Raw genomic sequence first — 23,902 nt, forward strand, 5'->3', positions numbered from 1 at the left:
TGGTGTTGGAATTGCTGCTGACCACCACCCTCAATAGGTCCACACCCACCAAAGAATCATCCATCCTCTTCCAGCTTGGTTGTGCTTTTTCTTCACTCTGACTGTATTATTGGCTGAGGCTGGGATTGGGAAGGAGCCTGATTGACTGCTGGACTGGTGATTGACTCTAACTTTTGTTTCCAACCGTATCACCTGAATCATCAAAAGATTAGAGTGTGAAGATACAAAACTGTGACAGGTCTGTGGTAGAGGCTGAGACTGGGATAGCAGTATTTAATCATGTCTTCTCTGTAACTTGTACTATGACTGGGGCTGAGATTGAGCCTGGCATCCAGGCCAAGCCTGAAAAGAAGCCTGGAGAAGAAGTTGGGGGTGGGGCTGAGAGAGAGAATGAAGTCCCAGTGGTGGTCAGACCCAAGGTAAGGACCCAGGCCCAGGTAATTCCTGGAGCAAGGCCCACAACTAAGACCATGGCAGTAGTTGGGACACATCCTAAGAGTGAGGCCAAGGCAATCACTGGGGCAAGGTCAATGGATGAAACTTATTCATGGGCCAAGACTGAGTTTGATGCTGAGGCACTACTGAAGACAGAGGGAGTGTCCCAAACCAATGCTATATCCTGGCCACTGATCAGTACTGAGTCAGGGTCAATTGCTAAAACTAAGATCTGGTCTATGGATAGGGAACTGGTCTGTATGGATGCTGAGTCCTTTCCTGGCACCAAGGTCAAGTCCCAATCAGGTATCCAGCCTTTGTTTGAGTCAGAGGAGGAGACCAGTATGGGTTCCTGGTGCCATCCCAGGCCTACATCCAAAAAAGAGACTTCTCACAATTGTGATTTCAGATGGGTGGATAGATCCTCTGTGAGCTCCTGGTTCTGGAGTAGAGAAGAGGTCAGTACAAGGCTTCATCCTAGAGACAGGGTAAAGACCAGTACTAGGTCCAGGCACATGGCCAAAGAAGAGGCCATGCCTAGGCCCAAAACCAGTCGGGAGCTTTATGTTGCATCCAGTTCTGGTTCTGAGGATGAATCTATTAAGACATCCTGGTTCTGGGCCAGAGAAAAGACCAGTGTCTGGTGTAAGCACAGGGAAGAGACCAATAGTAGGTCCTGGTTTAGATCTAAGAAAGAAGTCTCTGAATCTAATTCTGGGTCTGAATGTGAGGACAATGTAAAATCCTGGTTCTGGGCTGGAGAGGAGGCCAGGTACAAACCCAGAGCCAGGAAAGGGGCCGATGTCAGGGCCAGGCACAGGGCCAAGTGAGAAGCTTCCATTGATTTCATGTCTGGCTCTATGGATATAGTCAAAAAAGAGTCCTGGTTCTGGCCTGGAGAAGAGGCTAATAACTTGTCTAGACCCAAGTCCAAGAAAGAGGTCAGGGCCAGAGCAATGGCAAAGGAAGAGGCCAAAATCAAGGCCAGAGCCAGGACAAAGCGAGAAGCCAGGTCAGAGGAAGAGTTCCTCACCAGGGCGTGGTTCTGGGCTGCAGAAGAGTCCAGCATAGTGGGTGGGGCCACTGTCAAGTCCTGTTCTCAAGTGAAAGATGAGTCCATTGTTGGCAGTTGGTTCTGGACTGAAGAAGAGGCCAGTATGGGGACTGAGGCCAGTGGTAAATTCAGACCAAAGACTGAGCAGGAGCCTATTGGCAATTCTATGCTTGGAACTGGGGAAAAGACCAGTGTGGAAACTGAGGCTGATGCCACTTCCAAATCTGTGCCAGCAGATGATACAGTAAAGGTCATTGCCAGTTTCTGCTTCTGGGCTAATGAAGAAATCAATCCAGAGGCTAAAGAAGAGACCATTTATGGGTCTTGGTTTTGGGTCAGTGATGACGTCAGTGTGGAAGCTGGTATTGGGGCCAGCTGTGGGTCCAGGCCAAGGTCTGAGGAAGAAGAGGTCATTGGTCCCTGGTTCTGGGCTGGAGAAGAAATCAATACAGAGCCTGAGTTTAGAGAAGAGGCCAGGCCAGGAGCTGAAAAAGAGACAGTATTTGAGTCCTGGTTTGGGGCTGGAAACCAGGCCCAGATGGATTCTGGGGCTGAAGTCAATTGTGACACTATGCCAGAGACTGAAAAAGAGGAGCCCATTATTGGGTCATAGTTCTGGGCTGGAGTAGAAGCTTGTGGGAGGGCTGAAGTCAGCAACAAGTCTAGCCTGGAGGACAAGGAAAAGGGTATTACATCATCTTGGTTTGGGACCACTGAAGAGATCAGTATGAAGTATGCCACTGGTGCCCAATGTAAATTTATGACAACTGCTGAAGAGATCAACACTGAGTCTGACTTCTGGTCAGGAGAACATCCCTGTATGTTTGCTGCCAATGGAGGCAGCTGGAAGTCTAGGCCAGAGGAGGAACAGGACACTGTTGATCCATGGTTCTGGTCCAGAAAATATACAAGGCCAGCGGCCACTGTAGGGCCCTGGTTATGGGCTGTGGAAGAGGGCAGTATAGATGATAGGACTGAAGAAGAAGCCAAGGCACCAACCAAGGAGGAGACCATGATCACGTCCTGGTTCTGGAAAGGGGATAAAGCCATTATAGGGGCTACAGATAGAGAAGAATCCAGGCCAGATGCTGAAGAGGAAGACATTGTTGATTCTTGGTTCTGGGCTGGGGAGGAAGACAGGCTTGAAACAGAAGCAGAGGCTAGAGAAGAGGACAGGCTGGCAGCTGAAGAGGAACATTTTGTTGGGTCTTGGTTCTGGGCCAGGGAAGAGGCCATTAGGAACAAGGCTAACATTTGCAGCAAATACAGTCCAGAAGCTGAAGAGGAAGAAGTCATTGTTGAGTCCTGGTTCTGGGCTGAAGAAGAAGCCAGTCTGGAGGCAGGGGATAGTTTTGAGTCCAAGCATGGCACTGAAAAGGAGGAAATCATTATTGGGTCCTGGTTCTGGGCTGAAGAATATAATATAGACGTTGGACCCCAGGCAATAGAAGAGACCACATCAAGGTCTGGAGAGGAAAGCACTTTTGGATCCTCGTTCTGGGATGCAAAAGAAATCAATGTAGAAGCAGAAACATGCTGTGCATATAAGCCAGAGGATGATGAAGAGATGATTGTTGAGTCCTGGTTCTGGTCTGGAGACAAGGCCATTAATGAGACTGAAACTGTGGCCACCTCTGAATCCAGGCCAGAAAATGAGGAAGGGGCAGTTGTTGGGCCCTGGTTTGGAGCTAAAAATGAGGCCAATAACAGGACTGGTAATGGAACCAACTATGAGTCAAGGACAGTAGCTGAGGAGGATGAGGCCATAGTGGGGTCCTGGTTCTGGGCAGGAGATGAGGCCCATTTTGAATCAAATCCTAGCCCTGTGTACAGGGCCATTTGCAGGTCCAGATGTTCAGTTGAGCAGGAGCCTGATGCTTTATGCAGGCCCCAGAACTGGGAGGAGGTTACTGTTCAGTTCAAGCCTGGCCCATGGGGTAGTGTTGGCTTCCCATCCCCAAGCCCCTTTAGATTTTCAAAAGAAGCAGCATTTCTTTTCTCTGAAATGTTTGGAGGAAAGCCCAAGCACATGGAACTGAGCCTAGAAGGGGAAGAGCAGGAATCTTTGCTTCAGCCTGATAAGCCTGACCCTGAGTTCCCATTTCAGTATGATCCGTCCTACTGGTCAGTCAGGGAAATTCAAGAACATCTTAGGACGAGGGAGAGTGCAGAGCCAGAGAGTTGGTTCTGCAGCTGCATACAGTGTGAGCTTAAAATTGGTCCTGAAGAGTTTGAAGAACTCCTTCTATTAATGGACAAAATTCGAGATCCTTTTATTCATGAAATATCTAAAATTGCAATGGGTATGAGGAGTGCTTCTCAATTTACTCATTATTTCATTCACGATTCAGGTGTTGTTTCACTTATTGAAACCTTGCTCAATTATCCCTCCTCCCGAGTTAAGACAAGGTTTTCGGAAAATATGATTCACTTGGCTCCACCTTATCCAAATCTAAACATGATTCAGACATACATATGTCAAGTGTGTGAGGAAACTCTTGCTTATAGGTTGGATTCCCCTGAGCAGTTATCTGGAATAAAGATGGTTAGACACCTCACTACAGCTACTGACTATCACACACTGGTTGCCAAGTATATATCTGGGTTTCTCTCCTTATTAGCCACGGGCAATACCAAAACAAGATTTCATGTTCTGAAAATGCTACTGAATTTGTCTGAAAATCCTGTCATGACAAAGGAAATACTCAGTGCTGAAGCAGTGTCAGAATTTATGGGCCTTTTTAACAGGAAAGAGACAAATGACAATATTCAGGTTGTTCTAGCAATGCTTGAGAATATTGGTAACAATATTAAAAAAGAGGCATTGTGGTTCACTGATGATGATTTCAGTCTTGAGCCATTTATTTCTGCATTCCATGAAGTTGAGAAATTTGCTAAGGAACTGCAAAGCAAAACAGATGATCAGAATGACCCTGAGGCAGAACAAAAGAATAAGTATGATTAATCACTTGCCTCTGATTGTCCTTATGTTCCTGAGTTATGGTCCTTGAATAATGCTTTAGTTTTCAAAGTTGGTTCTATGTTGTAATGTACACTTTAATGCTGATACTGACTTTGCCAAACTCTGTGTATGAGCTGGATCAATCTTCTGATGCCAAAAGAATATTAAAACTGAAAGCACATTTGTTGATACTTGTTTTTGTCTAGATTGTGAATTTACCATTTAGGTTTATAGTGAACTGAGCTATTATAAGTAAGCTACCCTTCTGATTGCTGTTCTAGTGTTATTGATGTCTATTTGAACCATGTTGTGTTTTCAGTTAAGTTCTGTGTTAAAGTTGGCAGAAATCACCTTTCTCTGTGAGCATAAAATATAGATGCAAAAATAACATATGATAACACAGGTAATTAACGTATGAATAATAATGCTCCTTGAAAAAGCTATTCTCGCATCTTTAAATGAAAATGTCACCATGGGCTGCTACTCAGGGTATGCTTCAGAGAAGAAGGACCCAATTAATTTGGGCTCTGAAATGTAAGGAAGAGGTTGGATGTTGTGAAGAAAAGCTTGGAGTTGGAAAAAGTGTTCCTGTGGGAGTGAGGTATTCAGTCTGCCTGGAGTGGCTGGGAGGAGTGTATTAAGGGATATAGAGGATAAGGTAAGTTTTGAAGAGCTGAGAAGTTGTATTTTGCAGTTCAAAGTATGGGTGTTTCTTTGATCTTGCTTAAAGGTTCAAAGAATAAGACCAGAAAGCACACGAATTTTAACTGTCAGGAAGACCATTTCTTCATGTTGGTGCCATGGAAAGTGTTAAGGTAATAGCATACAGCCACTAAAAGTGATGATATATACGTTTTAAAATTGGCTAAGAAAAGCTCTGATACTTTCTGTATTTGGTGAAATAGAAAAGACTGGTATACATGGAAAGATGATCCCTCTCCCCCAAAAATGTGTGATATGGACTGAATTTATGCAAATATATTATTTGATTATGGAAAATCCTGCAACCATGTAAAACATGTCAAAGGAATAAAGAAATGTGAGAGACTACAACTTCAGAAGCACTGACTTGCTAAATAAAACTGCATAATTTAAAGGGGGTAAGCTGTAAGCTTTCCAAAGTTTCTGAGTTTATGGTACACATTTTTCGGATTCACAAAAGTAATAACGTATCCTCAGATAGGAGCAAAAGTCAGGGATAAAGTTGGTTTGGGGTGGGAGGTAGTCCAGGCTAAAGGGAAATATACAAAGTTTTATTCACTTTTCGTTTGTCTCAGGGTGCAAAGTGCTTTTTTCCTACCGGATTCTAGGCTGCAAGGTTTATGGAAGTAGGGCAAAGTGGCAGTTTTGCCTCCATTCACAAACCACAACTGCTAACAGAGATCGTCCTGGTGGTGGAAATTGGAGATTGAATGTTTGTTTTGGCTATCAGTATTTTTCAAGACAGGTCCTGTGTGTGTTTTAATACGTCGCCCGAGTTTTGCACAGAATATTAAAAGTCAGTTGGTCTCCAAACTCCTCATGGGATGTTCCTCGCCAGCCCTGTGCTCCCACAGAGCAAGGCCCAGGCTTAGGGCTGGAAGCTTTGGCTCCAAATCCAGCCTTCCTTTCAGCTATCTTCACCCCCATCGGGAGCTTCAGATTGTTCTAGCAAGCAGCTCAACCCCAGAGGCAGAAGACTGTACCTTGCGTGCTGCAGGGCTGCAGCAGACTTACGGAGTGTGCGGTCACGTGGGGCTAACTGTGGGTCACGTGACCGCACTCTCACTTGGACCGGCGTAGAGGTGTGTCGCGCTGGAAAGGGACGGGAAAGACTTGCACCTGACGCTTGACAGACGGCTGTGAGAGGAGTGGTAGGACATGATGGTGGGTGCGTGGGTGTTGGTCTCTCCATGCTGCACTAGCCTGAAAGCTAAACCCCCTCAGGCGCCCAGAATTATGCCCTTTGTTGGCTGAGGACACAATCCCTCAGCCAATCGCGAGCGTCTTAGCCAGGGTCTGTTTTTGTCCAGGAGCTCAAGAGGCAGGAAGTCATCCTGTGGGAGGCATACGTGGAGGGAAGCATCGGCCGCTGCTAGTGGAGGTGGGCTCGAGTCCGGATATTGGCATCCGTGGGAGGTGGTGGTGGAGACTAGGTCCGGGTAGAGGAAGTGTCTCGGAGCCTCGCGCTCCCTCCTACCTTCTGCAAGCCCTTACCCCACCCTCGTCTCCCCGCCCAGCGCTGCGTGACTCTGTTTCTCTGTGTGGGTGGGAGAGGTGGACACGTGGAAGCAGTTGGCTTCAGGGGAGCCCAGAGAGAGGAAACGGTGAAGTGACAATTTGTGAACACCGGTGGCCCTGGATCAGGAAACGCAGGTGTGAGGATAGGAACTGTGAGCTACACTCCCTTCCTCCCACCTAGTTGGCACTCACTCTTCTGTCTGTCTGTCAGACAGCCGGGATGGCTGGGCTCAATACTGTGGGCAAGTTAGTGGCGGGGGTGGGGTGGGAGTAATGAGAGGGCAACAGGACTGACCTTTACTCTAAGGTTCCAGCTGCCTGGAGATGCAAGAGAGGAATGAACCTCAGTCTGAGCAGCTCTAGGGAAGGGGAGAGACAACACACTCACAAGGAGGAAACCTAGATGCTTTGGGCCCTTCACATAGGATTTCTCATTGGGTTATAAGCAAGCTTCTCAACCCTCAAGAGGATCCCTGGATCTCAAGCCAGGCAGCAGCATCCTGGGGGTCTGACCTGGATGTGAGATTCTGAAAGAGCTTAGTCCCATTGTGCCCTCAACAGTTCCCATCTAGAGACACAAGGGTCATTGTTCCACCTGCTCCATCTGAGGCTCCCTCCCTTTTCAGTCTTGGGCCTCAGAGGAGGGTCTTTCTGGGAACCACCTACAAACTGCTTTATGAATATTCTCACAAGTTCACCTCCGCTGTCCCTTTGCTCTTTTCCTTGTATTTTTTTTTCTGGCCAGTGCTTTAGACTTGGCTATTTGCATCTATCCTTGGTGGCACTCCCTTATTTGTGGTAATCCATTTTGGTCAGAGCTCAGCTTTAGGAGGTATCCACAAGATACCAAAGTCCTTTTAGGAGAGTATAGTTAGAAAAAAATAAATTTTACTAATCCCATTAACCTCAGTATTTGCACATTTTACAGATTTGAAGCCAATTAGTACATAGCAATCTTTTTCATTTCTGTTTTACAGATTCATATTCCTCCATTATGTGCCACTACTATAATTGGTTCAATTACTCTCCTATATATGGGCATTTTTTTCCAATATTTTGCTCTTGCAAACACTGCTGGAAGAATAATCTTGTGCAATTGTAATTTTTGTATGGTTAGAGGTATATCTTCAGGGTAGATTCCTAGAAGTGGGGATGGTTGATCAAATGGTAACTTCATATGTAGTTTTATTAGATACTCTGAAATATCCCTCCAAAGGGGTATTACAGATTTTCATCCCTGTCAGCAATTTATGGGTTGTCTGTTTACCTTCAGCCTTGCCAATACATTTCTTATTATCCTTTTGTTATTTGTAAATTATCTAGTGATGTCATCTCTCTCATTCCTAATGTTAGTAATTGTGTCTTTTGTTTTCCTTTATCATTCTGGCTAGATGCTTATCAATTTTATTGACCTCAACAAACTAGTGTTTAGTTTTATTGATTTTCTTTATTGTTTTTCTTGTTTCTATTTCATTGGGTTTTGCTCTTATTTTTTTCTTTGGTTTACTTTGTGTTTGTTACTATTTTATTTCTAGCTACTTGAAATAGAAGCCGAGGTCATTAATTTGAGACCATTGTTTTTCTAATGTAGGTTTTTTAGTACTGTAAAATTCCCTCTAATAATGCTTAAGCTGTATCCCACAAATTTTAATATGTTGTGTTTTCATTTTTCTTCAATGGAAATTATATACTAATTTTTTTAGTTTCTCCTTTGATCCAAGAGTTATTTAGAAGTAGGCTATGTAGTTCCTAAGTATTTGAGGCTTTTCCAGATATGTTTCAGTTATGTATTTCTACAGTGCTGACCACAGTATCATTGTGGTCAGAGAACTTACTTTGTGTGGCCTGAATCCTTTTAATTTATTGAGTCTTCCTTTTTGGCTGAGAATATGGTCTATCTTGGTAAATATTCCAATTGCACTTGAAAAGAATGTGTATTTTTCTGTTGTCCTGTGAACTGTTCTATAAATGTCAGTTAGGTCTAGTTGGTTCATAAACTTGTTTAGGTCTTCTTTTGTATGTGTTTCCTTATTTTGTCTGTACTTGTTATTGAGAGAGAGGTGCTGAAATCTGACTGTAATTGTGGGTATGCCTGTCTCCTTGACATTCTATCACAGTATTTTTTGTTGTTTTTACTGTTTTTTAATATACTGCTAGATTCAACTTGCCAATTTTTTCATTATTCTTCATGAGTGATATTGGTCTATGATTTTATTGTTTTATGCTGTAGTTTTCTCACCATAGTTTCAAAGTTATATTAGTCTTATTAAATGAGTTAGGATAGTTTTTGTCCTTTTTCTAGTCTCAGGAAGAGTTTGTATAACATAAAGAATGTCTTTAAAAAGACATTCTTTTATGGCAGAACATACGTTATATAGCATTTTACAGGTAACACAAAATAGGCTTTCACAGACATTATCTTCACCACAGCTTATTCACACAGTTCCTTGCACCTGGAGGGGTCAACTTTCTCACTCACTTGTCCCTTCCTACCAGTCATCTCCAGCCCCCTATAATGTCTGTCAAAGGCCTATCCATTCTTCAAAGATTTTCTAGAAGGCCATCTACCCCCTTCATAGTGACACTCGTGATGCCTTTCATCAGCTCCATGAACTGTCACCTACAGGTGTCCAATGCTCGTCGAGTTGTCATGCCTTACTCAAGAGTCAAGGAAGGACTTCTTCCTTTGATATGGGGCTGTAGGCTGGATAATTTCTCTTAGAACTGTATAGATACAGTTTTTAATAGGTCTATAACCCTAGTAGCAAAATTTTTAAGTCTTGTACTAATAGAATTGGGGACCATGGTATTGCATTGTTGTTTTGATATTATTAATGAGATTAAACCTACTTTCAGATGTTTATTAGCCAGTTTGGTTTTCTTTTTGTGAGCAGAGTATGTATAGGCTTTTCCCATTTGCCTTTTAGAGGTTCTTGGTTTAGAGGTTCCTAAGGGTTCAAGAACTCCTTATTGAATTGTATATACACACAAGCCTGTGAATAGTCCAGGGAATTTTGAAAGAAAAATAATATGGAAGTTGGAAAGTATTTGCCCCACAAAGAATTTTTAAAATTTTGTCAAATCTGTTGGTAAAACAGAGTAGAACTACTCAGGAAAAGTTAAATGGAATACAGATAGAGAGCCCTTATATTGCCACATATATGTGGGCATTTATAGTAGGGTTACAGTTCAGATTCATGGAGAAAAGTGAAAGATTAAGTGTGTCAGGGATCCTCAAGACCATTCACAGGTTCAGTGATTGACTAGCAGGACTTACAAGGTTCAGTATACAGTTGTACTCACAGCTATGATTTATTACAAAAGAATGCAAAACCAAATCAGTGAAGGAAAAAAGCGCATGGAGCAAAGTTCTAAAAAAACCAGGTGCAAACTTCCAGGAGCCTTCTCCCAGTGGAGTCCCACAGAATACACTTAATTCCTCCAACAACAATTGATGACAACATGTGTGAAATGTTATTTATCAAGGAAGCTTATTAGATACTCAGTGCCCAAGATTTGGGGGAGGTTGGGGTACCCTTTGCCTAGCATGTACCGAAATTCCAGACTCCCAGAAGGAAAGAAGTTATTCAGCGTAAACCATATTCTTTGCACAAAGAGTTTAGGTACAGTGAGCCAATCTTATCTGTTCTGGGAATGGTGGGAACTTTCTTTAAATCCAGGTTAACAGAATCCAGCCAAAGGCCAACCTTGTAAGGACTTTATAAGACTAGCAATCTCAGGTCTGCTGTGCTAATAACTCTTTTCTACACATTTGGTGAGTGGTGTTAGAATAATTAGCTAATCATTTGGGAAAACAAGTAATGTTATATCACAGTACATGTGAACAAATTCCACTAAGATTACATACCTTAAATATATCAAAAGGGGTGGGAGGATAAAGAAAAAGAAACAATTAATTACCTAGAATGAATTTTGGCTTCTGATATGTAGTGGGAAATGGAAATGGATTCTTTCCACATAATACCAGTATCATTTATTAGATAATATGCCCTTACTCCAACAATTTCTCATGTCTCTTTTGTAATATATGGAGTTATCTTCAAATATGTTTCTGAGGTAAATTCTCTCTGGTGTTAGAAGCATACAGGTTTGCTTTTTGCAGTTTATAACAAACTAACAAACACTGTGGGTTATCTGAAATGTAATATCCATAATTCATACATGACTCCTCTCCAATTAATTTTACCATTTTATCTTTAATATCATATTATATTGATTGAGGTGGAGGGGTACTAATATTCTCATATAACTCCTTTGAAATTCTCTTCGAGTTTCAAAATGGAAAAGTGTGTTGGCCAGGCCAAAGAATATGTCTCTGTGTTGCCATGTCAAATGGCATAATTTCCTTTTATTCTTATGGCTGAATTTTATTTATATATGTAAATAAATGTTATACATATTTATATATATATATATAACATTTTCTTTATCCATTCATCTGTCAGTGCATATTTAGGTGGTTTCCATGTCTTGTCTATTGTAAATAATGCTACAATGAACATGGTAGAATAGATATCTCTTAGAGATGGTGATTTCATTTCCTTCGAATATATACCCAAAAGTGGGATTACTGGATCATGTGGTAATTTATTTTTAATTTTTTTTAAAGCCTCCATGCTGTTTTCCATAATGGCTGCACTAACCCACATTCCTACTAACAGTGTATAAAAGTTTGCTTTTCTTTATATTCTCATCAACACATGTTATCTCTTTTCTTTTTGATAATAGTCATTCTAACAGGTTGAAGTGATGCCTCACTGTGGTTTTGATTTGCATTTCCCTGATGACTATTGATGTCATCTTTTCATGACATTAGTGATGTCATCTTTTCATGGAACTGTTGGCCATTTGTATCTCTTTTGTAGAAGACTGTCTATTCAGGTCCTTTACCCATTTTTAAATCAGATTATTATTATTATTTTTACTATTCAGTTATATGATTTCCTTATATATTTTAGATATAAAACTTTTCAGATACAGGTTTTGAAAATATTTTTCCCCATTCTGTAGGTTGTCCTTTCATTTTGTTGGTCATTTCTTTTGCTGTGCAGAAGCTTTTTAGTTTGATGTAGTCCACTTGTTTACTTTTGCTTTTGTTCCTTGTGATTTTGGTGTCATATAAAGAATTTTTTTTGCCAAGACCAATGTTAAGGAGCCTTTTCCCTATGTATTCTTTTAGGAGTTTTACAGTTTCGGGTGTAATCCATTTCAAGTGAATTTTTATGAGTGGTGTAAGGTAGGGGTTCAGTTTCATTCTTTTGCATATGAATATCCACTTTTCCCAGGCCAATGTATTGAAGAGACTATATTTTCCCATTGATTTTTCTTGGCTTTCTTGTCAAATATTAGTTTACTGTATATGTGTGGGTTTATTTCTGGGCTCTCGATTCTGTTCCATTGGTCTACATGTCTGTCTTTATGCCAGTACCATAGTGTTATGATTCTATAGCTTTGTAATAAAGTTTGCAATTACAAAGTGTAATTCCTTTAGTTTTGTTCTTTTTTTTCAGGACTGCACTGGTTGCTTGTGGTTCCATACGAATTTTTGGATTGTTTTTTGTTTAAAATTCTATTGGAATTTTGATAGGGATTTCATTAAATCTATAGATTACTTTGGGCAGTATGGACATTTTAACAATATTAATTATTCTGATCAATGAACACAGGATATATTTCCATTTATTCATTTGTTCTTCACTTTCTTTTTATCGAAGTCTTATAGCTTTCAATGTACAGATCTTTCACTTATTTAAATTTATTCCTAAGAATTTTACTGTTACTGATGGTATTGTAATTACAATTGTTTTCTTTCTTTATTTTTCAGATAGTTTGTTGTTAGTGTATAGAAACACAACTGATTTTTCTGTGTTGATTGGGTAACCCGAAACTTTACCGAATTCACTCCAGCAGTTTTTTGGTTGAGTCGTTAGGTTTTTCTAAATATAAGTTTATTTCATGTGCAAACACAGTTGTACTTATTCCTTTCCAATTGGATTGCTTTTCATTCCCTAATTTCTCTGGCTAGGGCTTCCAGTACTATATTGAATAGGAGTAGTCAGAGTGGGCACGCTTGTTTTGTTCCAGATCTTAAAGGAAATGCTTTCACCATTGACTATAATATTAGCTATGAGCTTCTCATGTATGGCCTTTATTATATTGAGATACATTCTTGTATACCCTATTTTTGAGAGTTTATCATGAAAAGGTGTTGAATTTTTTCAAATACTTTTTTTTACATCTATTAAGATACATATGATTTTTATCCTTCATTCTGTTAATGTAGTGGATCTCATTTATTGATTTGCATATGGTGAAGCATGCTTTCATCTCAGAGATAAAAATCTCATTTGATCGTGGAATATGATCCTTTCAATGAATTCATTTTGCTAGCATTTTGTTCAGAATACTTGCATTTGCATGTATTTTCATCATGGATATTGACTTGTAATTTTTTTTTAATTAAAAAATTTTTGTGGCATAGTTTTATTGTTTTTTATTTTTTTGATTTTTTAATTAAAGTCTAGTTTATTTACAATGTCATGTTAGTTTCAGGTGTACAGCACAGTAATTCAGTTATACATATATATTTTCTTTTTCAACTCATCTAATTTTATTTTCTTGTAGTGTCCTTCTTTCACTTTGGTATGACAGTGATGGTGGCCTCATCAATTGAGTTTGGGAGTGTTCCCTCTCTTCAATTTTTGAGAAATATTGGCATTAATTCTTTTTTAAATATTTGGTAGAATTCATCACAGAAGCCATCTTGTACTGGGCTTTTATCTCTTGAGAGGTGTTTGATTACTGATTTGATCTCTTTACTCATTATTAGTCTGTTCAGATTTTCTATTTCTTCATGATTCAGTCTTGGTAAGTTGCATGTTTGTAGGGATTATGCAGTTCCTCTAGTTTATCCAATTTGTTGGTGTATAATTGTTCATAGTAGTCTCTTATGATCCTTTGTATTTCTGTGGTATCAGTTGTAATGTCTCCTCTTTCATTTATAATTTTATTTATTTGAGTCCTCTTTCTTTTTTTCTTGGTTAGTCTAGCTAAAAGTTTGTCAATTTTGTTTATCTTTTGAAACACAATTCTTAGTTTTGTTGATATTTTCTATTGTTTATTGCAGATATTTCTGTCTTTTCTAATCTTTATTATTTACTTCTTTCAGCTAATTTTAGGCTTAGTTCTTATTCTAGTTTTATGAAGTGTAATGTTAGGTTGTTTATTTGAGATCTTCCTTTTTTCTTAAAATGAAAATTTATAACTATAAACATTCAGAAATAATTTTGCTGCCTCCCATAAGTTTTGGTATATTGTGTTCCTATTTTCATTGGTGTCAAGATTTTTTAAATTTCTTTTTAGATTTCTTCTTTGATTTGTTGGTTGTTCAGGAGTAGGAATGTGTTATTTAATTTCCACAAATTTGTGAATTTTCCAATTATCCTCCTGTTACTGAGTTCTAGTTTCATACCATTGTGGTAGAAAAAGATTCTTATAATTTTGAATTTGTTAAGACTTGTTTTGTGGCCTAACATGATCTTTCCTGGAGGTTGTTCCATGTACACTTGAGAAGAATATGTATTCTGCTGCTGTTGTATAGAATGTTCTGTATATGTGTGGTAGGTACATTTGATCTATACTCTTGTTCAAATTTGCTTTTCCCCAATTGATTTTTTGCCTGGATGATGTATCCATTGGTAAGAGTGGAGTAGTAATGTCACCTACTATTATTGTATTGCTGTTTATTTCTCCTTTCAATTCTGTTAACATTTGCTTTAAATACTAAGTGCTCTGATGTTAGGTGCATACATATTTACAACTGTTACATCTTTGTTAATTGACCCCTTTTTCATTATATAATGGTCTTATTTGTCTCTTGTAAGCACTTTTAACTTAAAGTCTATTTTGCTTGATACATGTATAGCCACCTCTGTTCTTTTTGTTCCCATTTGCTTGGAATATCTTTTCTATCCATTCACTTTCAGCATATGTCTGTCCTTAGAGCTAATGTGAATCTCTCATAGGTAGCATATCATTGTATCTTGTTATTTTTTTAAATCCATTCAGCCATTCTATGTTTTTTTAAATAATTCTTTTTTAAACTGAAATGTAGTTGATTTGCAATGTTGTGTTTCATGTGTACAGAATAGTGATTCAGTTATTTATATATATTCTTTTTCAGATTCTTTTCCATTATAGTTATTACAAGATATTGAATATAGTTCCCTGAGCTATACAGTAGGACCTTGTTGTTTATCTATTTTATATATAGTAGTGTGTATCTGTTAACCCCAAACTCCTAATTTATCCCTCCCCACCTTTCCCCTTCAGTAACCATAAGTTTGTTTCCTGTGTCTATGAGTCTGTTTCTGTTTTGTAAATAAGTTCATTTATATCATTTTTTAGATATCACATATAAATTATATTATATGACATTTGTCTTTGTCTGACTTACTTCACTTAGTATGATAATCTCTGGGTCCATCCATGTTGCTGCAAATGGCAATATTTCATTCTTTTTTATGGCTGACTAATATTCCATTGTATATATATGCCACATCTTCTTTATCCATTCATCTGTCAATGGACACTTAGGTTGCTTCCAAGTCTTGGCTATTGTAAATAGTGCTACTTTGAACATTGGGGTGCATGTATCTTTTCAAATTAGAATTTTTGCCTTTTCCAGATACATGCCTAAGAGTGGGATTGCTGGAATATATGGTAGCTCTATTTTTAGTTTTCTAAGGAACCTCCATACTGCTCCCCATAGTGGCTGTACCAGTTTACATTCCCACCAACAGTGTACAAGTGTTCCCTTTTCTCCACATCCTGTGCAGCATTTATTATTTGTAGACCTTTTTTTTTTTTTTTTTTTGGCGGTACGCGGGCCTCTCACTGTTGTGGCCTCTCCCATTGCAGAGCACAGGCTCTGGACACGCAGGCTCAGCAGCCATGGCTCACAGGCCCAGCCACTCCGCGGCATGTGGGATCTTCCCGGACCGGGGCACGAACCCGTGTCCCCTGCATCGGCAGGTGGGCTCTCAACCACTGCACCACCAGGGAAGCCCCTATTTGTAGAATTTTTGATAATGGTCATTCTGACTGGTGTGGGGTGATACCTCATTATAGTTTTGATTTGCATTTTGCTAATAATTAGCAATGTTGAGTATTCCCTTTCACATGCCTTTCGACCATCAGTGTGTCTTCTTTGGAGAAATGTCTATTTAGGTCTTCTGCCCAATTTTATTTATTTATTTATTTGTTTATTTATTTATTTATTTTTGGCTGTCTTGGGTCTTCATTTCTGTGCGAGGGCTTTCTCTAGTTGTGGCAAGCGGGGGCCACTCTTCATCGCAGTGTGCAGGCCTCTCACTATTGCAGCCTCTCTTGTTGTGGAGCACAGGCTCCGGATGCTCAGGCTCAGTAGTTGTGGCTCACGGGCCCAGCCACTCCGCGGCATGTGGGATCTTCCCAGACCAGGGCTCGAACCTGTGTCCCCTGCATTAGCAGGCAGATTCTCAACCACTGTGCCACCAGGGAAGCCCTTCTGCCCAATTTTTGATTGGGTTGTTTGTTTTTTATATTGAGCTGTTTGTATATTTTGGAGATTAATCCCCTGTTGGTTGAATCATTTGCAAATATTTTCTCCCAGTCTGTAGGTTGTCTTTTCTTTTTGTTTATGGTTTCCTTTGCTGTGCAAAAGCTTGTAAGTTTTATTAGAGCCCATTTGTTCCTTTGGCTTTTATTTCTTTTGCTTTGGGAGACTGATCTAAGAAAGTATTGCTATGATTTATGTCAGAAAATGTTTTGCCTATGTTCTCTGTGTCTCTTGATTGGAGAATTCAATCCGTTTCTCTTTAAAATAATATTGATAGGTTAGGACTTACCAGTGCCGTTCTGTTGTTTTCTGGCTTTTGTAGTCTCTTCCTTTCTTCTCTTGCTGTCATATATATAAGGTTTTTAAAACAAATTTTAGAGTTGAAAGTGTTTTATACATCACCATTACAGTATTAGAGAATCTGAATATGTACCTTCAGCAATGAGTTTTACTCATTCATATGTTTTACACTGTTAAATGGCATCATTTCTTTTCAGCTTGAAGAACTCCCTTTAGCATTCCTTGGAAGCCAAGTCTAGTGCTGATGAACTCCCTCATCAGTTGTTTGTTTGGGAACATCTTTATCTCTCCTTTATATCTGAGGACAGCTTTGCTGGATATAGTACTCTTGGTTGACTTTTTTCTTTCAGTATTTTAAATGTATCTTCCTGTACTCTCCTGGCTTGTAAGGTTTCTGCTGCAAAATCCACTGATAATCTTATGGGGCTCCCTTGTATGTAACGAATTTCTTTTCCCTTTTGCTTTCAAAATTCTTTGTCTTTAACTTTTTACAATTTAATTATAATGTATCTTGGTGTAGCCCTTTTCATGTTCATCCTATGTAAGGAATTTTGGGCCTTGTGAATCTCAATGTCCTTTTCTCTCCCCAAGTTTGGACATTTTCAGCCATCATTTCTTTAAATAAACATTTGTCCCTTTCTTTCTCGCTTCTTCTGGGATTCCCACAATCCCAGATGTATTGTTTCACCTTAAGGTGTTCTTTAAGTCCTGTATGCTTTCTTCTCTCTTTTTTCTTTTTGCTCCTCTGACCTGATAATTTCAAATGACATGTCTTCAAGTTCACTAATTTTTTATTTTGCTTCATCAAGTCTGTTGCTGAAGCTCTGTATTGAATTCTTCAGTTCAGTCATTGTATTTTTCAGCTCTAGGATTTCTGTTGTTGTTGTTTTTAATGGTTTGTGTTTCTTTGTGGAATTTCTAATTATTTTCATGTATTGTTTTCCTAGTTTTGTTCAGTTTTCCAGTTGTGTTTTCATGTAGTTCACTGAACTTCTTTAAGAGGATTATTCTGAATTATTTGTCATCAGTCATTTCTTAGATCTCCATTTTTTAGGGTCAGTTATTGGAGCTTTATTAGTTTTCTTTGGTAGTGTCATATTTACATGATCCTTCATGATCCTTGTGTTTGTGTGTTGGTATCTGTGTAACTGAGGAAATGGTCTCTTCTTCTAACCTTTACAGATTCAATTTAGCAGGGAAAGTTGTTTATCAGTCAGTTAGTCCAGTTTGGGGTTCTGGATGTATCACTTACAGTGTCCATGGGCAGAGAGGGCTTGCTATCAGGGTCTCTAGTTTGGCAGGACCACCTCCCATACTCTGAGATCAGGGGAGTGGTGACCAGTGGCTGTGCTCCATGGTCAGTTAAGCCTGCTGGCTGGCCTCCATGTTAGGGCAGGGCTGCTGTCAGGGCTCCCTGGTTGGACATACCTGCTAGCTGGGCTCTAGAGTCAGGTGGGCCAGTAGTCTGGGTTTCATGATTAGACCAGGCCTCAGGCTGTCTATAATCAGGAAAAGCCACAAGCTTTGCTTTACAGTTGGCCAGGGCCATAGGGTAGGCTCTCCAGTTGGGTACCTGCCCAGGCTCCCTAGTCTGGCATGGCCACCAGCTATACTCTGCAGTTCTGTGAGGTTGTAGGATGTGCTGTGCAGTTGGGTGGGATGGCTTTCTGTTCTCCCTAGACAAGTGGAGCTGGAAATTTTAAAATAAATGTATACCCCGTTTCCCCATTTCTCCCACTCCCCACCCTCAGTCTTTAGCAACCACCAAACTGATCTGCATGTCAATGAGCTTGGGGTTTTTTTCCCTTTTAGATTCCACATATAAGCGAGATCATACAGTATTTGTCTTTATCGTTCTGTCTTATTTCACTTAGCATAATGCCCAAGGTCCATCCATTTTATTGTAAATGGCAATATTTCATTATTTTTATGGCTGAATAATAGTCCATTGTGTATATATATTTACCATAATTTTTATTCGTTCATCCACTAATGGACACTTAGGTTGTTTCCATATCTTGGCTATTATAAATAATGCTTCACTGAACATGGGTGGGCATATATCTTTTTGAGTTAGCGTTTTCATTTTCTTCAGATAAATACCCAGACGTGGAATTGCTAGATCATATGGTAGTGCTATTTGTAGTAATTTGAGGAATGTCCATACTATTTTCCATACTGGCTGCACCAACTTACAGTTCTACCGACAGTGCACAAGGCTTCCTTTTTCTCCACATCCTCGTCAACATTTCTTATCTCTTGTATTTTTGAGAAAAGCCATTCTAACAGGTGTGAGGTGATGTCTATTGTGGTTTTCATTTACATTTCCCTGATGATTAACGATGTTGAGCATCTTTTCATGTACCTTTTGGCCATCTGTATGTTTGCTTTGGAAAAATGTGTACTCAGATCTTTAAATCAGATTGTTTCATTTTGGGTATTGAATTGTATGTGTTCTTTATGTATCTTGTGTATTAACTCCTTATTGGATATATGATTTGCAAATATTTTCTCTCATTCTGTAGGCTTCCTTTTAATTTTGTTGATGGCTTAATTTGCTGTCTAGAAGCTTTTTAGTTTGATGCAGTCCTATTTGCTTATTTTTGCTTTTGTCTCCCTTGCCTGAGGAGACATATCCAGAAAAATATTGCTAGGATTGATGTCAAAGACCATAACTGCCTATGGCTTTTTCTAGGAGTTTTATGGTTTCAGGTCTTAAATTTGTCTTTAATCCATTTTGAGTTCCTTTTTGTGTATGGTGTAAAATAGTGGTTGTGTTTTATTCTTTTGCATGTGGCTGTCCAGTTTTCCCAACACTTTTCACCATTGGATATTCTTGGCTTGTTTGTCATAAATTAATTGACCATATATGCGTGGGTTTATTTTGGGGCTCTCTATTCTGTTCCATTGATCTATGTGTCTTGTTTTTATGCCAATACCATACTGTTTAAACTACTATAGCTTTGTAATATAGTTTGAAGTCAGGGAGTGTGATGCCTCCAGCTTTGCCCTTCTTTCTCAAGATCCTTTGGCTATTTGGTTTTTGTGGTTCCATACAAATTTTAGGATTATTTGTTTTATTTCTCTGAAAAATGCCATGGGAATTTTGACAGGGCTTTGATTGAATTTGTAGGTTGCTTTGGGTAGTATAGACATTTTAACAATATTGATTCTTCCAATTCATGAGTACAGAATGTCTTTCCATTTGTTTGTATCTTCTTCAGTTTCTTTCATTAATGTCTTGTAGTTTCCAATATACAGGTCTTTCATCTACTGGATTAAATTTATTCCTAGGTATTTTGTTCTTTTTGATGCAGTTGTAACTGGGATTTTTTTTTAATTTCTCTTTCTGATAGTTCATTATTAGTGTGTAGAAATGCAATAGATTTTTGTATGTTGATTTTTTTATCCTGCCACTTTACTGAATTTATTAGTTCTAGCAGTTTTTTGATTGAGTTTTTAGGGTTTTCTATATATAATATTATGTTAATTCAAATAGTGATAATTTTACTTCTTCCTTTCCAATTTGGATGCCTTTTATTTCTTTTTCTTGCCTAATTGCTCTGGCTAGGACTTCCAATACCGTGTTGAATAGAAGTGGTGAGAGTGCGCATCCTTGTCTTGTTCCTGATCTTAGAGGAAAGGTTTTCAGCTTTTTACCATTATGATGTTAGCTGTGGGCTTGTCATATATGGCATTTATTATGTTGCTGTACATTCCCTCTATACTGACTTTGCTGAGAGTTTTTTACAATAAACGGATGTTGAATTTTGTCAAGTGCTTTCCCTGTGTCTATTAGGGTGATGATATCATTTTTATCCTTCTTTTTGTTAATGTGGTATATCACAGTGACTGATTTGCAGATGTTGAACCACTCTGTCATTCCTGGAATAAATCCCTCTTGATCATGGTGTATGATCCTTTTAATGTATTGTTGAATCTGGTTTGCTAATATTTTGTTGAGGATTTTTGTGTCTATAGTCATCAGGGATATTGGCCTCTAATTTTCTTTTCTTGTGGTGCCCCGTCAGGTGTTGTTATCAGGAGAATACTGGCCTCAGAACATGAGCTTGGAAGAGTCCCTCCTCGTATTTTTTGGAAATGTTTGAGAAGGACAAGTATTAATTCTTCTTTGAATGTTTGGTAGAATTCACTAGTGAAGCTGTCTGGTCCTAGACTTTTATTTGTTGGGAGGTTTTTGAATAAATTTTTCTACAGTTAGCATTAAGAGACAGAACACGTCATATAGAAGGGAAAGAAGGAATGACAGTGACTCAAAATTTTTCAGAATTGATGAAAAATAGAAACCACATCTTCAGAAATCCCAGTAAATTTAAAGCAACTTGAGAAAGATATACATACCTAAACACATCATAGTAAAGTTGTATACGTTAAACTCATACAGAAAATATTAATAGGAGCTACATAAAAATAAATTTCCTTCAAAGAAATACCAATTATACACGCAGCTAATTCTCAATAACAATAATGAAAGAAACAAAACTGTCAATCTAGAGTGCTTAGAGAATTAGAGGAAAAAGTTACATGATGTTAGGCATTGGAGCTAACTCATAGGTAACAGGAAATATAGGGCATAGAAAACAAGTGAAACAATGTCATAAATATTCAGTGAGACAAATTCTGAATGTAGGACATTATTTAAAACAATCAGCCCAGGGCTTCCCTGGTGGAGCAGTGGTTGAGAGTCCGCCTGCCGAGGCAGGGGATGCGGGTTCGTGCCCCGGTCCGGGAGGATCCCACATGCTGCAGAGCGGCTGGGCCCGTGAGCCATGGCCGCTGAGCCTGCGCGTCCGGAGCCTGTGCTCTGCAATGGGAGAGGCCACAGCAGTGAGAGGCCCGCGTACCGAAAAAAAAAACAATCAGCCCAGTCTCTTCAAAAGGTCAGTGTCGTGAAAAAAGTTCGACAGGACAAACTGTTGTAGATAAATGAGATTTAAGAAATGTAACAGCAACTAATAGAGTATGTGATCCTTGATTGGAACCTGGTTTGTAAAACTGCTGTATACCACATTTTGGAACAACTGGGAAAATTTAAATATGGAGGGGATCAGATACGGGGAATTATAGTTAATCTTATTATAGCAATGATGGTATTTTGATTATGTAGGAGAATGTTCTTATACTATGAAGATGCATGGTAAATTATTTAGGTTGACATGGTATAATTTACTTTGAAAGGTTTAGACAAAACTGTAAAAGAAAATATTTATTTATTGAACCGAGGTCTGTATATAGGTGTTTATTTTCTTATTCTATCTTTATGTATGTTCTAAATGTTCATTAAAAATTTAATAAAAGAATGAGGTTGAAATAAAGGCATTTCTGATAAATAATAATAGCGATATTTTCCAAAAGTAAGTTCACAAAAAGAAATTTTAAAATTGTATTTTGGGCAGAAAGGATGATGTTTTGAGATGCAGTAAGAATGAAAAGCAGCAGAAGTGGTAAATATGTGTAAATCTAAAGAAACATTGGCTTAAAAAGAATATCTTGCAAGATGAGAACATAGTAAAGTATTAAATAAATGACAATACAAGATTGTGAGTTGGGAGGAGGTGATTAGAGTTTAAAATGTTTTGAGTTTGGGAGGAACATTAAGAGTTCTTAATTTTATTTTAATTTTTAATAAAAATGTGTAGGGTAACCACTAACAGTAGAAATAGAGTATATAACTTTTGAAGTAGCAGATTCTTAAAACAAGGAATGAGGAAAAATACTCAAGTCAATTCATAAGACAGAGGAGAGAAAAGTAGATGAGGTTAGAAAGGTAGAAAGCATAAAATAAAACAGAAGTTACATTTAAATAGGTCATTTGTTACAAAAATGTAACAAGATTAACACTCAAAGGACAAAGATTTTTCAGACTGGATACAAAAAGAATCTAATCATATCCTGTTTGCAAGAAACATATCTAAAACTAGGGTACCGAATGATTGAAACTAAGAGTATAAAAAATTACATGTCATGCTAGCTAATCAAAAATTTCTGGTGTAGCTTTATTAAACTCTGAAAAATAGAACTTCATCAAAATGGTAGCTTCAGGGGCTTCCCTGGCGGCACAGTGGTTGAGAGTCCGCCTGCCGATGCAGGGGACGTGGGTTCGTGCCCCGGTCTGGGGGGATCCCACGTGCCGCGGAGCGGCTGGGCCCGTGAGCCTTGGCCGCTGGGCCTGCACGTCCGGAGCCTGTGCTCCGCAACGGGAGAGGCCGCAGCAGTGAGAGGCCTGCGTACCGCAAAAAAAAAAAAAAAAAGGTAACTTCATAATGATAAAATATCTAATTCATCAGGAATGCATAACAATTACATTCTGTAATCACTTAATAACAATTTCAAAATACATAAATAAATATTCAATGAATTACATGGAGAAATAGATATGTCCATCACCATGGTGGAAGATTTAAAGATTTTAAGTGTTAGATTACGGAACAAAAAAAAACAAGTGACACAGAAGTTTCAACAATACAATAAGCTTAATTTAAAGCATGCATATAAAACACTGCACCTAACAATTGCCAGAATATACATTCTTTAGAACAAAACTAGAACATTTACTGAAACTGACCACACAAAAGTTTATAAATCAAATCTCAACAGATTTCAAAGAGTTGTTCTATAGATTATGTTCTTTGACCATAATACAAAGAAGTTAGAAATCAATAGCAAAATTACAACTAGAAACAACAACAAAAAGTGTTTTGAAATTTAGGCACACTTCAAAATAATCTATGGATTGAAGAGGTCAATATGGAGGTTATAAAATATTTACAACCGAACAGTAATAAACATATTTTACCACAACTTCATTAACATCTTGGGATCAAATTTGCATTGGGTTGACCCTAACAAACACATTATGTCATTACATCTTCAGGAAAATGTTATGAGATTTTCCATTTTGTAGACAAGGAAACTATCTTCAGGAGGGTGAGATCTAGCCTTGTCAATATACATCACAATATTACTCATATTTTCAGGTTTTTAACTCAATCACTTCTTTCTGGCTACAAAAGTGTTAAACATTTGTTGTAAATTAATTCCAGCAACACAGATGCATACATCCCCTGTGTCTTCTCTCCTTCTACCTCTCTATACAAAATATCTTGGGCTGATTTTTGGATTAACAATACATCTAGTCTATCTTTCCATGCTTTTTCACTTAATATATCATGCCAGTCTATTGCAGTTACAAATCTAATCTCTTCTTTTTAAAGATTGCCTAGTTTTCCATTTGTTTCTGGGTGAGGGACATTGTGCTTCTTTCTCATTTTTACAAACTAGCTACAGTAAT

General features: G+C 38.5%; 1 protein-coding gene across 1 annotated transcript; it reads left to right on the forward strand.

Moving 5' to 3' along the window:
- The first annotated feature begins 302 nt into the window (after positions 1–302).
- On the forward strand, positions 303–4,454 carry GPRASP1 (G protein-coupled receptor associated sorting protein 1). The gene is given in 1 exon segment (XM_065900223.1): positions 303–4,454. A coding segment is annotated over 1 exon segment (4,152 nt).
- Positions 4,455–23,902: the final 19,448 nt, after the last annotated feature.

This window comes from Phocoena phocoena, chromosome X, assembly GCF_963924675.1.
Source record: "Phocoena phocoena chromosome X, mPhoPho1.1, whole genome shotgun sequence".
NCBI classification, from domain to species: Eukaryota; Metazoa; Chordata; class Mammalia; order Artiodactyla; family Phocoenidae; genus Phocoena; species Phocoena phocoena.